We start from the raw sequence: 14586 nt of genomic DNA, 5'->3' as shown, positions 1-14586 counted from the left end.
CAAGTCAATTGGATGAAAAATGAGGATTTTAGAAATGTGGCCTATGTTGACCTTTTGGCCCATGTTGACCTCAAAAATACTTGGTGGGTGAATTCAGTGAGCAGATATGCAAATGCTGTTCAATTTTCAAGTCAATCCGATGAAAATTGAGGATTTTAGAAATTTGGCTTATGTTGACCTTTTGGCCTATGTTGACCTCAAAAATACTTGGTGGGTGAATTCAGTGAGCAGATATGCAAGTCCTCTTCAAATTTCAAGTCAATCGGATGAAAATTGAGGATTTTAGAAATTTGGCCTATGTTGACCTTTTGGCCTATGTTGACCTTTTGGCCTATGTGGACCTTTTGGCCTATGTTGACCTCAAGAATACTAGGTGGTTGAATTTAGTGACCAGATATGCAAGTCCTCTTCAAATTAGTGACCAGATATGCAAGTCCTCTTCAAATTTCAAGTCAATCGGATGAAAATTGAGGATTTTAGAAATTTAGCAAAAAAGTGACCATTGGCCTATGTTGACCTTTTGACCTATTGACCCCAAAAACAATAGGCTTCTTGCTTTTGACCAACTCTACCATTTGGTGAAGTTTCGTGAAGATCGTTTGAAAATTGTGACCTGCAGGCCGGTGACAAACAAACAAACAGACAGACAAACAAGAAGACGTCATGCGTAGCACGATACTTGTAAAATCCGCGCTCCCCCACTCCCCCAAAAGTTTTCCATTGATACAGCAAATTGTCCATTTCATGAAGATTAAAATTTACAATCAGCTCGGGTCAACAGGATGAAAAGTGACGATTTTTCAGATGAAAAATGAGGATTTTAGAAATTTGGCCTATGTTGACCTTTTGGCTTATGTTGACCTTTTGGCCTATGTTCACCTAAAATATAATTTGTGGTTGAATTCAGTTACCAGATATGCAAGTCCTCTTCATATTTCAAGTCAATCAGATGAAAATTGAGGATTTTAGAAATGTGGCCTATGTTGACCTTTTGGCCTATGTTGACCTCAAATATACTTGGTGGTTGAATTCAGTGACCAGATATGCAAGTCCTCTTCAAATTTCAAGTCAATCGGATGAAAATTGAGGATTTTAGAAATTTAGCAAATTTGGTGACCTTTGGCCTATGTTGACCTTTTGACCTATTGACCCCAAAACAATAGGCTTCTTGCTTTTGACCAACTCTACCATTTCGTGAAGTTTGGTGAAGATCGGTTGAAAATTGTGACCTGTAGGCTGGTGACAAACAGACAGACAGAACCACAAACACAACCGACCAATATACTTGAAAAATCTTCGATTTTGCAAGTAACAAACAAACAGACAGGGGTGGAAACAACCTCCATCCACCTTTGGTGGTGGAGGTAATTAGTTTGTGAGAGGTCATCGTGGTTGCAAGGCAAGGCACGTTTCAATAGGCCGAAGCAAAATGGCGGCTTAAGAACCCAGCGATGTGATCGTGGGTTGACGAAGATGGCGGACAGCCATTATGGCAAGACGATTATTTTTATTTATGTATTATGATCACCCAGTTAATTATCTTCAAAAAGAGTGGTTAAACACACCCAAACACCCAGTTTTCATCCATTGGAGGTTGCGAAGTACGCATGCAAAGTTTGGGGCCACTAGATTTCATGGTTTTTGAAGACACGCACACATAAACACACAGCCTTGCCTTTTATTATTGTAAATTAAAAAACGATAGTAAAATAAAATCATAAAATTAAGCATTATACGTCACTGCCAGTGAAACACTTTCATGTCATCAATATACCACAGGGATCACGAGGAATAGTAGGGGTAAGGGAAGAGGAACTGTCCTTGCAACAATAAGGTCTGATGTCAACATTACCTTTCAGGCCGACATCATCATCGAGATCCTGCCCGTTGTCGAAGCGCTCCCGCTTTTTGGGGTCAGCAAGAACACTAAACGCTTCACCCACTTCCTTGAATTTCTTCTCCTCTGCTTTTTGTAACTCGGGAGAAGCACTGCTATGCCTGTCTGCATGTGACACATACACAGATGTGCGGAGACACATTCAAACACAGTCACGCAATCAAACATGAAAAAGGTCAATTATGATTGTGGTTGGGATGCCCTGTTTTGAATCATTTCTTCCATGTGTGCTCTGTTTACTCATAATATGAAAAGGATAATAATAATAATAATACATTTATTATATATAGCGCTTTTCAAGAAGCCCAAAGACGCTTTGACGGAGTACAAAAAACAAGTGCAAAAAGACAAAAATCAATAGGTAAATAATCAGAGCAAAAGGAAGGAGAAGGAGAAGAGATAGTCAGGGGTTAAATGCTGTGGGTTAAATGTTGAATGCAGTGTTGAACAGGTGGGTCTTGAGTGATGTTTTGAATGTGGTGAGTGAGGAGGAGTCTCTGATGGTGTGAGGTAGTGAGTTCCAGAGGGTGGGAGCAGCGATGGAGAAGGCCCTGTCCCCCCAGGATCTGAATTTGGTCCGCATGGGGGGGGGGGGGGGGGGGGGGGTCAGGAGGTTGGTACCAGCAGAGCGGAGGTTGCGGGTGGGAGTGTGTCTGGAGAGGAGGTCAGTCAGGTACGATGGGGCCAGGTTATGGAGGGCTTTGTAGGTCAAGAGGAGGATTTGTACTGGATTCTCTGGGGGATGGGGAGCCAGTGAAGCTTGTAAAGGACGGGGGTGATGTGGTCACGGGTCCGGGAATGGGTGAGTAGACAGGCAGCGGAGTTCTGAATGTATTGGAGTTTATTGGCGATTATTGAGGGTGAACCATAGAGGAGGCTGTTGCAGTAGTCCAGACGGGAGGTGATGAAGGCGTGGATGAGGGTTTCTGCAGCCGTGGAGGAGAGGGATGGACGGAGACGGGCGATGTTTTTCAGGTGAAAGAAGGCTGTCTTTGTGATCTGTTTAGTGTATTTGTCGAAGGAGAGGGTTTGGTCAAAGATGATGCCAAGATTCCGGATGTGAGGGGAGGTGGATACTGGGAAACCGTCGATGTTGAGGGCAAAGTTATGGGTGGATTTGGTGAGCGTTTTTGGGCCAATGATGATTATTTCAGATTTATCATAGTTAAGTTTGAGGAAGTTGATTTGAAGCCAGGATTTTATTTCAGTGATGCAGGTTGTCAGGATAGAGTGGGTGGCGGTGGAGATGGACTTGGTGGAGATGAAAAGATGGATGTCATCGGCGAAGCAGTGGAATTGGAGACCATGACGGCGGATTAAGTGACCAAGGGGGGACAGGTACAGGATGAAGAGGAGGGGGCCAATAACTGAACCTTGGGGGAGGGGAGCAGTGGGGGATTTGCAGTTATTGATGGAGATGAACTGGCGTCTGTCAGAGAGGTATGATTTGATCCAAGAGAGGGCAGTGCCGGTAATGTTAAAGGTGGTTTCAAGTCGGGTGAGGAGGATGGTGTGATCGATGGTGTCAAAGGCGGCGCTGAGGTCGAGGAGGATGAGAATGTTGAGGTTGCCAGCGTCAGAGGAGAGGAGAAGGTCGTTGGTGATTTTGAGGAGAGCAGTTTCAGTACTGTGGTTGGAGCGGAATCCGGATTGGAATGTTTCATACAGGTTATTGGCAGAGAGGTGATGTTTGAGTTGAGTGGCTACAGCGCGTTCCAAAACTTTTGACAGAAAGGGTAGGTTGGAGATGGGTCTGAAGTTATTTAGGGTGTCAGGGTTGAGTCCAGGTTTTTTCAGAATGGGGGTAACAGCAGCAATTTTGAGGGATGGTGGGACGATGCCTGTAGACAGGGAGGAGTTTATTGTTGCAGTGATAAGTGGAGAGAGAGCAGGAAGGGAGGCCTTGACAAAGCTGGAGGGGATGGGGTCAAGAGTGCAGGTGGCAGTTTTCATTCCTATGAGGAGTTCAGAGAGGTCAGTAGGGGAGACTGGGGAGCATTGAGACAGGGGTTGGCAGGATAAGGGGGGGCAGGTGGTTTGAGGGGGAGCGGGTGCGGTGGTGGTTAAGCTGTTGTAGATGTTGTCAATTTTGCATTGGAAGAATGAAAGGAAGGAGAAGATGCAGTTGTCGACTGTGAATGACTGGGTGGTGGTGTTCAGGGGGCTGAGGAATTTGTTTATTGTAGAGAAGAGTGCTTTTGGGTTTCCGGAGCCAGAGTGGATAATTTGAGAGTAGTAGGCGGAGCGGGCGCGGGAGAGGGCATCTTTGTCGTGCTGCAGGTGGTCCTTGTAGGCTTGGGAGTGAATTGTGAGACCTGTTTTATTGCGGAGTCTTTCAAGTTGGCGAGCACGAGTTTTCATCAGGTGGAGTTCAGGGGTAAACCAGGGAGCAGAATGGGTGAAAGAAACTGTTTTGGTTTTTACAGGCACAAGCTGGTCAAGGCAGGAGGAGAGAGTGTGGTTGTAGTAGTCAGTGAGGTCAGAAGGGGTGTGGAGGTCAACGAAGGGAGAAGTGGACATTTTTTCAGAGAGGGTGGATGAGAATGAGGTAGGTGAAAGAGCGTTTAGCTTACGGAAGTTGATAGTGCGATAATGCCTTGGTGCTGGGGTGGGGATGTTGATGGTCATAGTGATGGCTAAGTGGTCAGAGAGGGTGAGGTCGGAGCCAGAGAGATGGTGCAAAATTAAAATTGGACCATGCATTTTCAATAAAGGGTTGGAGACACATTTAATTAACAAAATGGCCGCCAGTCAGCCAAATTGGATCCGATCTCGAAAAGAAATGACGTGCATATGTAAGCCATCGTTCATTACCTGTGAGAAAAGGTTGAACATCGGTAAACGCATGTCCGAGAAATGGTTGAGGACGTGTTCAACATCAGATTATTTTACAACTAAAATGGCCTCCAGTCGGCCATCTTTGATTGCATCACGAAACAAAATGATGTGCATATGCATACAGTCATGTATTGTCTTCGTGCTAAGTATGAAGAAAATTGGTCCACACATCTCTGAAATATGGTTGCGGACACATGGATGACACCAAATCCATAAGCCTACATTTTGGGCTGAGTCCAGCGGGGGCTAATAAAAAGACTGATTAATTAGGGCAAGTAGTGTTGCAATTACCGGGATGGTGCATGAGGGCACGCTTGCGGTACGCCTTCTTGATGTCCTCCTCTGAGGCAGTGCGCCCAACACCCAGTATCTTGTAATAATCCTTGCGTTTACTCTTCTTCAGCTGCAATTTAGCATCCTGCAGCAACCGCCTGTTCTCTGCAAGACAATACACACCGCAGTACAAATCATCGTGACTCAAGATTTCAAAGGGTCAACGTAAAACAAACAAACAACAACAACAACAACAACAACAACATGCATTTTAAGGCCATTTTCCCTGCTAGAGCAGGGGTTAGCCTTGCGGTCCCCATGACAATCTTCTCCATTTTGCCCTATTTTCTGCATCTCTCCTTGTTAACCCCCTTGCCCGCATTTCTTCTTCCACCATCTTTAGCCAAGTCTTTCTTGGTCTTCCCCGTCCTCTACTTCCTTCTACATTCATTTCCATCACTCTTCTCAACCAGTCACTTTCACCCTTCCTCAACACATGACCAAACCATCTCAACCTGTTCGTCTTCACAGCATCAATCACAGGAGATACAATAAACAATTTGATACAAACTAGGGCATGCCCGTACGTGGGTGCCCGTTCCTTGCCAAAAAAAAAAAAAAACGCTACCCGTACGCTCTACCCCGCCCGTACGCCCGTAAACAAAAAAAACAACGCTCTTCGCTTCCGCCCTTCGCTCTGACTGAATTGGGAGAAATAATGCGCATAAGAAATCGAGAAATTATTATTTTCTCCGGAAGAAATCGAATTACGAACCGTAATGGCGCACGCGCTCGGCTCGGCTCGCTCTCACATCGGCCACGCCTACGCAACAACGCGTTCTGTGATTGGCTGCCGGAAGTGCAGTCTTCACTGTCCGGAAGGTCGCAAATCGCAGTTACGATGAATCGCAAATTAGTTTTAATTAGTTTTAAAACATAGTTTAACGGCAACATAGTTTTCCAACGTGAAATAAATGAATACGCTCTCAAATGTGCCGTCCGAGGCAGAGTCTGTTCGCCACGTTCGGCACACGTGATAGCTCGCTGCTCTCTGATTGGTTGAATCGTTTTTTGGACATAGCTCGGTAACTACTTCTCCGATTAATATGAAACCTTGAAAAGGCACATCCTCGGGTCCCCAGCAATATACCTGGCAAGTTTAAAGTATATCGGACACGTGGTTGTCGAGAAACAGCGGTCACAGACATACAGACATACAAACATACAAACATACACACAGAGATTACTGGAATTATAGATAGATACGATCGATCTATATGTCTGTCAACCCACTTACGCTGGGGTTGACAAAATGGCCTAGAGGTACGCACACTCGCATCTAAGCTGTCCAGCGTAGGTTTACATCCGGCCCAACTATAAACTGCCATCCTGGTGTTTCACAGGCAGGGCGTTTCATCAATGCGTGTGCCGGCCCTCGGATGGACATTAAACTTGGCTTCCTGTCTGCCAGCATTAGTTGTGGACATTAAAGATCCCTCGGTGTCCTTCGTGAAGAGCAGACGAGTTGTCACCGGCTACACGAACAAATTACAAATTCCAGCCCGAACAAGCAGAGGCACTGCATCAGCACACCAGGAGTGCCCCCAGCCAATGATGCTACCCCACAGCCTTGTGCTGCATACACATGAAGGAAAATGGGTTATTGCGGTGACAAAATGATTTTCAATTGAATGGTCCATGACCTTCGATCTTTGACCCTTTGAACTGAAAATCTAATCATTTTGACTTTTTATTACAGTCCATACCATACTTTTGCCAAGTTTGGTTGAAAACCCTTCGGTAGTTCACAAGTTATCCTGGGAACAAAAACAAATAAACCGATAATGGTTAGACGGAAAACCCGAAAACATAACGCCTCAGGCCTTGGGCTGAGGAAGCATAAAACATGGTTACGATGCAAAATTGTACAAGGGCAAGATGCAACGTTTAGCCTGCTCTGCTGAATAAATGAGCTTCAATACAAGTTATGGAAACCTCTGGTGAAAATCTGCACCTAATACAAAAAAATTAGAATTTTTTGATGCAATAGGTAGATGGTTCCTAAAGGCCGTTTTGCTTTTTCCATGATCATCTGCACGTAGTGTACTGTATTGAGATTTCCCGAGGCACAAATTGGTCCATTTTCAATCACAAAACATTCACACATCTGATCCTTCAAACGCACAAAGATGACTTGGGTAAGGAAATCACGACCCCCCGACAAGCAAGGGTGGGTATTGGCACCGGGACACCACATTTGACACCACAAAGCACCTCAGTATCCCCTTAGAGTCCACAGATCCATTTGTTTGCAAAATAATTCAAACAGAACCTTGTTTACCACTTGTGGAATGAGAAAATTATTATTATTATTGGTGTGCAGGAAAGCTAGAAATGAGAAATCTCGAAAGGAAATGAAATGAGTTCCTAGAAAGGAGATAATAAAAAACAAGTTTGCATTTTTCAAAATGAAAGCTAACAAAAGAGGTTGTTACCTTGTGACCCCTCCATGGTACAAATTTTCTCATAATCTTTAACTGCATCTTCATAGTTCTCAATCCTCATATAGCTGAAAAGAAAGTGGTAAAAAAACTTTAGGATCTGAGGCTGGACAAATGAATGCACAAAAAAGGAAAGAGTACTCAAACCTGAAAGGTCGTGCTCACCACTGTGCTCGACGGTGATAAGCCTTAATGTAAGACTCGTCAAGCTGGATTGCAGAGCTGCAATCTTGTGCTGCCTGATCGAAGGACTTCAACTGCACACACAATGGCCTCCACAATCCAAAACTTATACAAAGATCTCCTAAACTTCACAAACAATATTTAGGGGTCTCCAGATGTCACATCAATGAGTACGCAGCCCTTTGGAGGAGACATTAAGTCTGCTAGCACACACTGGTGTCCATTAGAGATCACACAGTGCTCTTTGAATAAATCAATGAATAAAACAAGTGCACGTCACCAAATTGCATGTCAAAATGGACCAAATTGCATGTCACCACCCTGGCCAAATACAAAATGCCTGCATACCTAGTGGGCAGTTACTGCAGTCAAATGTTGCATATGCAAAACCATATCATCGATACGAAGTGAGGTAAATTCTAAAAACGATACAACTTGCTAAAGCAAAAAAAAAAAAAAAAAAAATCAGGGACATGAGGGTACTTTACTGTGGGGAAAAAGGTTATTCTGTCATTTGGTAGCATCATTGGCTGATGGCATGGCTGTGCAGCAGATGCAACAGCCTCTCTAATTTAGCGTGGGAATCCGCAATTTGTTCGAGGTGCCGGTGATAACTCGCCTGCTCTTCGGGAGGACACCGTGGATCTTTAACGTCGAACAAACGCTGGCATACGTGACACCAGTTTAACGTATATCCAAAAGATGGCACACATTGATGAATCACCCTGCCCTGTGAAACACCAGGAGAGTTTATAGCTGCGCCGAGATTCAAACACACGCGAGACGGCTCAGAGGTGATAGGCTGTGGGCAGTCCCCCATTATCGTTTCATTTCATTCTGTGGAAGGGGTGTAGTGAGGTACCTTATAAACAAAAATGCCAAGGACCGTTACACTGTGGACAAAAGCACAATTTTTTTCACCAAAGCTTTGCCCATGTATAAGGATCAAAAAGAGGGTAAACTCCAAAAAATCTGATGACAGGAAGTGTATTTAATTATGTCATAATGACATCACAATAGACTAACAAGATATTAGCACAAATTAATGTATAACATAAGGTTGTGAAGTACTGTGCCGCGATTTTGAGTCATTAATTTAATATTTCAAGAAACAGGTAATTGATATTGTAACGGATTTGGGAAACCGTGCACTGTGTGTGTAATTCATTGTAAATATACACAAATTGTAAATAATGTAATGATTCCTGTAAATACCTCCATTTGTGTAAAGGTCAAAGGTCGTCCCTTTAGCTAGTCCATCGCATACATGTAGAAAATCATAGGCCCTTCTAAATAGTTATCTCATTATTATATGTCAGTATAAAGCTCTGTTTTTCCACTAGTTCATTGCGTTGCATCAAATTAAATAAGATAGATCCCCTTTTCAAATTCCCCAAAGCCTCAAATTCCAACTGCATTATTGCCAACTGCATTTGCCTCCATTACGGCATGGTCAACTCGGAGAAGAAGGGTGTGGCCCCACCTCATCATCGGGAGGAGGAGTGAGCCAGCCCCGAACAACCAACCAAGAATGAGGGGTTTGGCCTGAGAGGGTGGAGAGAGAACGATCGAGGAGGTTCGCGAAAGTTCCATGGGCGTGGTTATATAACCCATCGCGCGGAGCCCCCACCTCAGTCCAGTTGATGAAGAGCTGAGAGTTTAGTTGAGGAGGAGTTGAGAAGCTGAGAGAGGTTTTTGAGGGAGGTGCGCTGGACCAGAGGCAGCTTCTGTGGAGTATTGAGGGAGCGTCGGAGACGCAGGAGGCAGAGGATGAGTGAGAAAGCTGCCGGTGTGAAACTGAATACGTGGAGCTGCCGGCTCCTCGCTGCCAGCCCGGAGCGGAGCTGTGTGCCGGGTTTCGCTCGACCGCAAAAGCGTGGACCGAAGCGCGAGCTTTGAGCCGGACCTCGACGCCTACCATCTGCCTGGACCCTCCTCTGCCGTCTCATACCATCCCTGCCATTCCATCCTTTTGTGTACGTGAGTTTGTTTTGTGTGTCTTGTCCCTGGGAATAAGTTAAGCCTGTGTAGATAAGCTAAGGATTGCACTGTGTCTTCTTCTTCTTCTGTAAGTTATTTTCGTTTCTTTCCTTCCCCCTTGGTTTCTTTGGTTTTGTACATAATTAGTAATAAATACCTGTGTTCTTTCTTTACCCCTTTTGCTTCTTCACATTCGGTCGCTTTAGAGATTTCCCCATTGAGTTCCTGTGGTGCAATTTCAGCCAACGTTTAGAATCGGGTTAGTCCTTGTTAAACGGCTCGGATTCCGCAGCTCGCTTCGCTCGGCGTAATCCATAATTACACTGCGGTCCGAGCGGGGGTATCTCCTTGCATACCGGAAGGCGCTGGTACTTAGGTCATAGGACGGATAGGCCGAATACCCTACCCAGCGCTGACCGGGCGTGACGTCATACCCTCAGAATCGGCGACGGCCAGTATAAAGGACAAGGAGTTAAACCCCCCTTGGCAAGGGGAGCGCCGTCGGCCCGTATCCGTAACAATATATAGGCCTTTTTAAGCTCACTATGTTGCAGTGATGTCATTACTCAAATGTGTTTAAAAAAAAAAAAAAAAAAAAGAAAGAAAGAAAATAAAACATAAGAATTAGGGGATAAATGCAAGGGTACCCGGTCTCAAATGTGATTTAAGACCATGTTCAAATAATACATTCCCTGGAATATACGCGATCTTAGTCTAGCTATTCAAATTTAGAAATGCAAGAAACCAATAAAAGTATTTATGAATTTTCTGTCAAATTACAGCATTGGAACGTATAATATTGGTTTGGATATTGTACTTTTTATGCTTATGTGGACTATTTCCTTTCAATTTCAGGTCATCATGGATTGGAGTGCTTGCATAATCTGCAAGAAACCTACACCGGAAAAACTATCTTGTCCACAGAAAGGATTTAAACGTAATGCCAGAGAAGTATACGCTGCATTCCTGGGAAATGTTGAGGAGGTCAATCAGTGCAAGCAGCCTTTCGAAATCAAACTAACAGCCTCATCCAGACGATCAGTGAATACGGTAATCCTTTCCTTGATGATCATTCTGACCTGGTGGTCTTGCACTCTCGTGACTGTGCCGATGAATCACTTGTGGAGACAGTTCAGAGTATCGAGGCATTAGGTTCTGAGCAGTACCAAACATTCAGACGGGAAGTCTTCATCGATAAAACAAAATCCATTCATGCACCAATCAAGAAGAATTCGCTCCAGCTCTTCAAGACACCAATGAAGGCAAAGGGGAATCCTAAAACTAAAAAGATCGCTGCTCTCCAGAATGATGTTAATCTATTTGGTCGTCTGTACATAGCAAACAAGCTACGTGAAGGTGACCCAGGTGTATTTTTCTGCCACGAGAATCAGCCAAACCCCCCTTCTATATCAAATTCTGGAAGACTACGGATAACAGCAGCAAAGTCTAAATTGCTGACGTGCTTAGACCTTAACGGAAAAGGAGAACCATCGGCACGATTTGACTAAAATCTTTGATGGTGCCGCTCTGGTCCATGGATTGCCTACGTCCTCTGCGTCTACATTTGATGACTATGCCAGAACAATTTTTCAGCCCTTACTTCACCGTGAACTGCAAAGAGTGAAGAGACTGGATTTGGTGTGGGACAGGTATCTGCACAGCAGCATCAAGGAGTCCACTCGACAAAAGCGTGGCTGTGGTGTGCGCAGGAAGGTAGCACCTAAGACCAGAATGCCAACCAAATGGAAAGACTTCCTCTGAGACAGCACTAACAAAGAGGAGCTATTCTCATTCCTTTCGCAGATAGTGATTACAGAAGAGTGTCCTCATGACAAGGAGCTGTATGTCACCTCAGGTACTAATCATTTTCTAATCTATTCTCCGTTTAATTTGTTCATTATGATTGTGGTACTTATAATTCTAATAATTATTCATTTTAAGAAATAATAGACAAACAGATGATCTAAAATAATATAATAACTCAATACTTTACTCGTGTATAATTTGCAGGTACATCAGTGATTTCCAGAGCCGATTGTGAGCCCATGATGGACTGCACACATGAAGAAGCGGATACCCGAATCATCGTTCATCTTCATCATGCAGTGGACAGAGAAGCAGAGAAGATTCTGATCCGAACATTAGACACAGATGTTGTAGTCCTTCTCGTCGGTCAGCTTCCAGCTTTGCTCCATGATCATCCCGACATTGATGTGTGGGTGGCTTTTGGTATGGGCAAGAATTTCTGCCATTACAATATCAACACCATCTGTCAGAATCTTGGAGAGGACAAATCCCGAGCCCTACCCCTCTTCCATGCGTTCACAGGATGTGACAATACTTGCTTCCTTGATAAAGGGAAAAGAAGTGCTTGGAAGGTCTGGAAATCTCATCCCGATGTGACAGGTGCATTCCTTCACATTGTAGAAAATCCATTTCAACCGGTCGACGTCTCATCAGCACACATCCAGTGTCTTGAACGATTTACAGTGCTTATGTATGACGTGACGAGCAATCTAGGCTCTGTCAACGATGTACGCAGAGAGTTCTTCTGCAAGAAAAAGAGAAGTTTGGAGAAGATCCCCCCGACTCAGGTATCTATTAGGCTTACCCTCCTCTATTCATTTTTCTATTTATAAAGAAATCGACCTTTACTTTTCATGAAGTTATACACCAGTTTTCAAAGGCAATATTCAGTAACATAACCATCCTTGAACTGTGATTCTTGGTTAGTTGTATTCATTAATTGGTATGTAGGTAATATTCTCAGAAATTTAAATGAAAATTATGAACATTCCAACTGTAACATTTTAACGAAAATAAAATGTTTGAAACTTCAACAATTTTGTACATGACTGCAACAGCAGAACTGACAAGTTAATTCATTTTTATTCACTTAGGATGCCTTGCTCCAACATATCAAGAGGGTGGTATACCAAGGTGGCATCTGGACCACAAGTTGTCAGGCACAGCCTATGGTTCCCTCCCCGGAGGGGTGGGGATGGACAATGCAGAATGACCACTGGGTCCCTGTTTGGATGACCATCCCGGAAGCAGATAAAGCATGCAAAGAGCTCATCAAATGTGGTTGCAAGTCAGAAGCCGGTTGTGTCAGTCGTTGCAAGTGCACGAAAGCTGGTCTACCCTGCACAGAACTTTGCAGTTGTAACTGTCAGAAATAACTTGCTTGCAGCTACAGCTCATCACCGACACTACAGCTATCACACTTATTCCAGTTCTAGTCAGGTTCACGATAGTCAGGTATTATGTTAACAAATATAATTTCGTTCAAAATTTTGGTAGATTAGCAAAACTATACATTTTTGGAATATTCAGAGCATGAGGAATCCAAAAATTAATGTTTACATTTGCGTAGACACCTTCGCGAAAATGACACTCAGGACAGTGATGAAGATAGTCAGGTTCACTATGTTAACAAATATAATTTCTTTCAAAATTTTGGGATTAGCAAACCTGTACATTTTTGGAATCTTCAGAGCATGGAGAATCTGAAAATCAATGTTGGCATTTGCACAGACACCTGCACGGCCGCCATTTTGGATTTTGAAAATGGCCACCATAAAATACATATTTTGCGCGATCTCGGCTTCTAGTCAACCTAGAGACTTAATTAAATATGCTAATCCTATGTTTTCTGGGTCAAGGAATCCAATAAAGGCCTCAAAATAGTGCTCAGGATTATAGAAAAGCAACAAACAAAGGTAATTGAAAACCATCGTCTTTATATTTGTGATATAACTGTATTACATAATACATGATATTGCAAGTCCTTTGAAGTTATAGGTTGTTATAGGAAGTTATAGGTAGTATCAGATTGAACTATAAGTCCTATACACAGGATCTACGAGGTCTATACCGTTGAAGATCTGTAAAAGCATATTCCTGATCACTGTCCTGAGTGTCATTTTCGCGAAGGTGTCTACGCAAATGTAAACATTAATTTTTGGATTCCTCATGCTCTGAATATTCCAAAAATGTATAGTTTTGCTAATCTACCAAAATTTTGAACGAAAGAACATAGTGAACCTGACTATTCTATATGTTTCTATTTTGAAGAATGAATTACTTGCGTGAGGAAGGGGGAGCTGTCACTGTGTGTTTTTAACAAGGTAATAAAAATAATGATAGAAGAAACAACATGTAGGCCGACATGCTAATATTCTTTCGCATCTCAAGGAATCACTGCTACAAAATGGGACAGAATCACAGGTATTTGTATAATGTATATGCATATATATTTGATGCAACATATATAATTTTGTGTCATTTACCCCTTTATTAAACCAGCTAACGACATAATGATGAAGTGTAACTAATAATAGCTCAGTCTAAATTACTGAAAAAAAATGCTCTAGTGGTGTTTTAAATTCTGTAACTCAACGGGAAGATTATATTATGAACTCTCGATATGTGGATGTTAACTAATCAAACGAATTTGTGTGCAGACGAATCTAATCGTTTTTTTTTGCTGGATGACGTCAGAATGATGTCATAAATCTTTTAAACATTGTCTAAGAAGAAAAATGACAATTGCAGTGAATTCCTTGACCTCGGAAACATATATTTCGATGTCAAAATACACTTAATAGCCTAGTTATAACTAATTCATTTTTTAATTATGATTGCGATATAATTCGCTTATGACGTCATAATGACATCATAAATCTTTTAATGATTGTCTAAAATAAAAAATGAAAAGTGCATTGAAATCCTTGACCTCAGAAACATCTATTTTGATGTTAAAATGCACTTAACACCTTAGTTCTAAGTCATTGATTTTTTTTTATATATGATTACATAATAATTAGCTGATGACATCATAATGACGTCAGATATCACACTTCCCATCATCATTTTTTTTTGGAGCTTACTTTTTTTTCTAGAAGGCATACC

General features: G+C 42.8%; 1 protein-coding gene across 1 annotated transcript in view; it reads right to left on the bottom strand.

Moving 5' to 3' along the window:
• Positions 1-14586, bottom strand: part of DNAJC7 (DnaJ heat shock protein family (Hsp40) member C7) — a 72357-nt gene that overhangs the window by 16849 nt on the left and 40922 nt on the right. The window contains exons 9-12 of the mRNA XM_078766431.1: positions 7675-7766; positions 7504-7577; positions 5027-5173; positions 1853-2002 (exon numbers count right to left, since the gene is read on the bottom strand). Of these exons, the coding sequence (XP_078622557.1) occupies positions 1853-2002; positions 5027-5173; positions 7504-7577; positions 7675-7766 (463 nt within the window). The remainder of the gene's footprint in view (positions 1-1852; positions 2003-5026; positions 5174-7503; positions 7578-7674; positions 7767-14586) is intronic.

The sequence above is a fragment of the Myxine glutinosa genome, chromosome 12 (genome assembly GCF_964187855.1).
Source record: "Myxine glutinosa chromosome 12, kmMyxGlut1.1, whole genome shotgun sequence".
NCBI classification, from domain to species: domain Eukaryota; kingdom Metazoa; phylum Chordata; class Myxini; order Myxiniformes; family Myxinidae; genus Myxine; species Myxine glutinosa.
The sequence above is the reverse complement of the archived record's forward strand: the minus strand, read 5'-3'. Positions and strand labels throughout refer to the sequence as shown.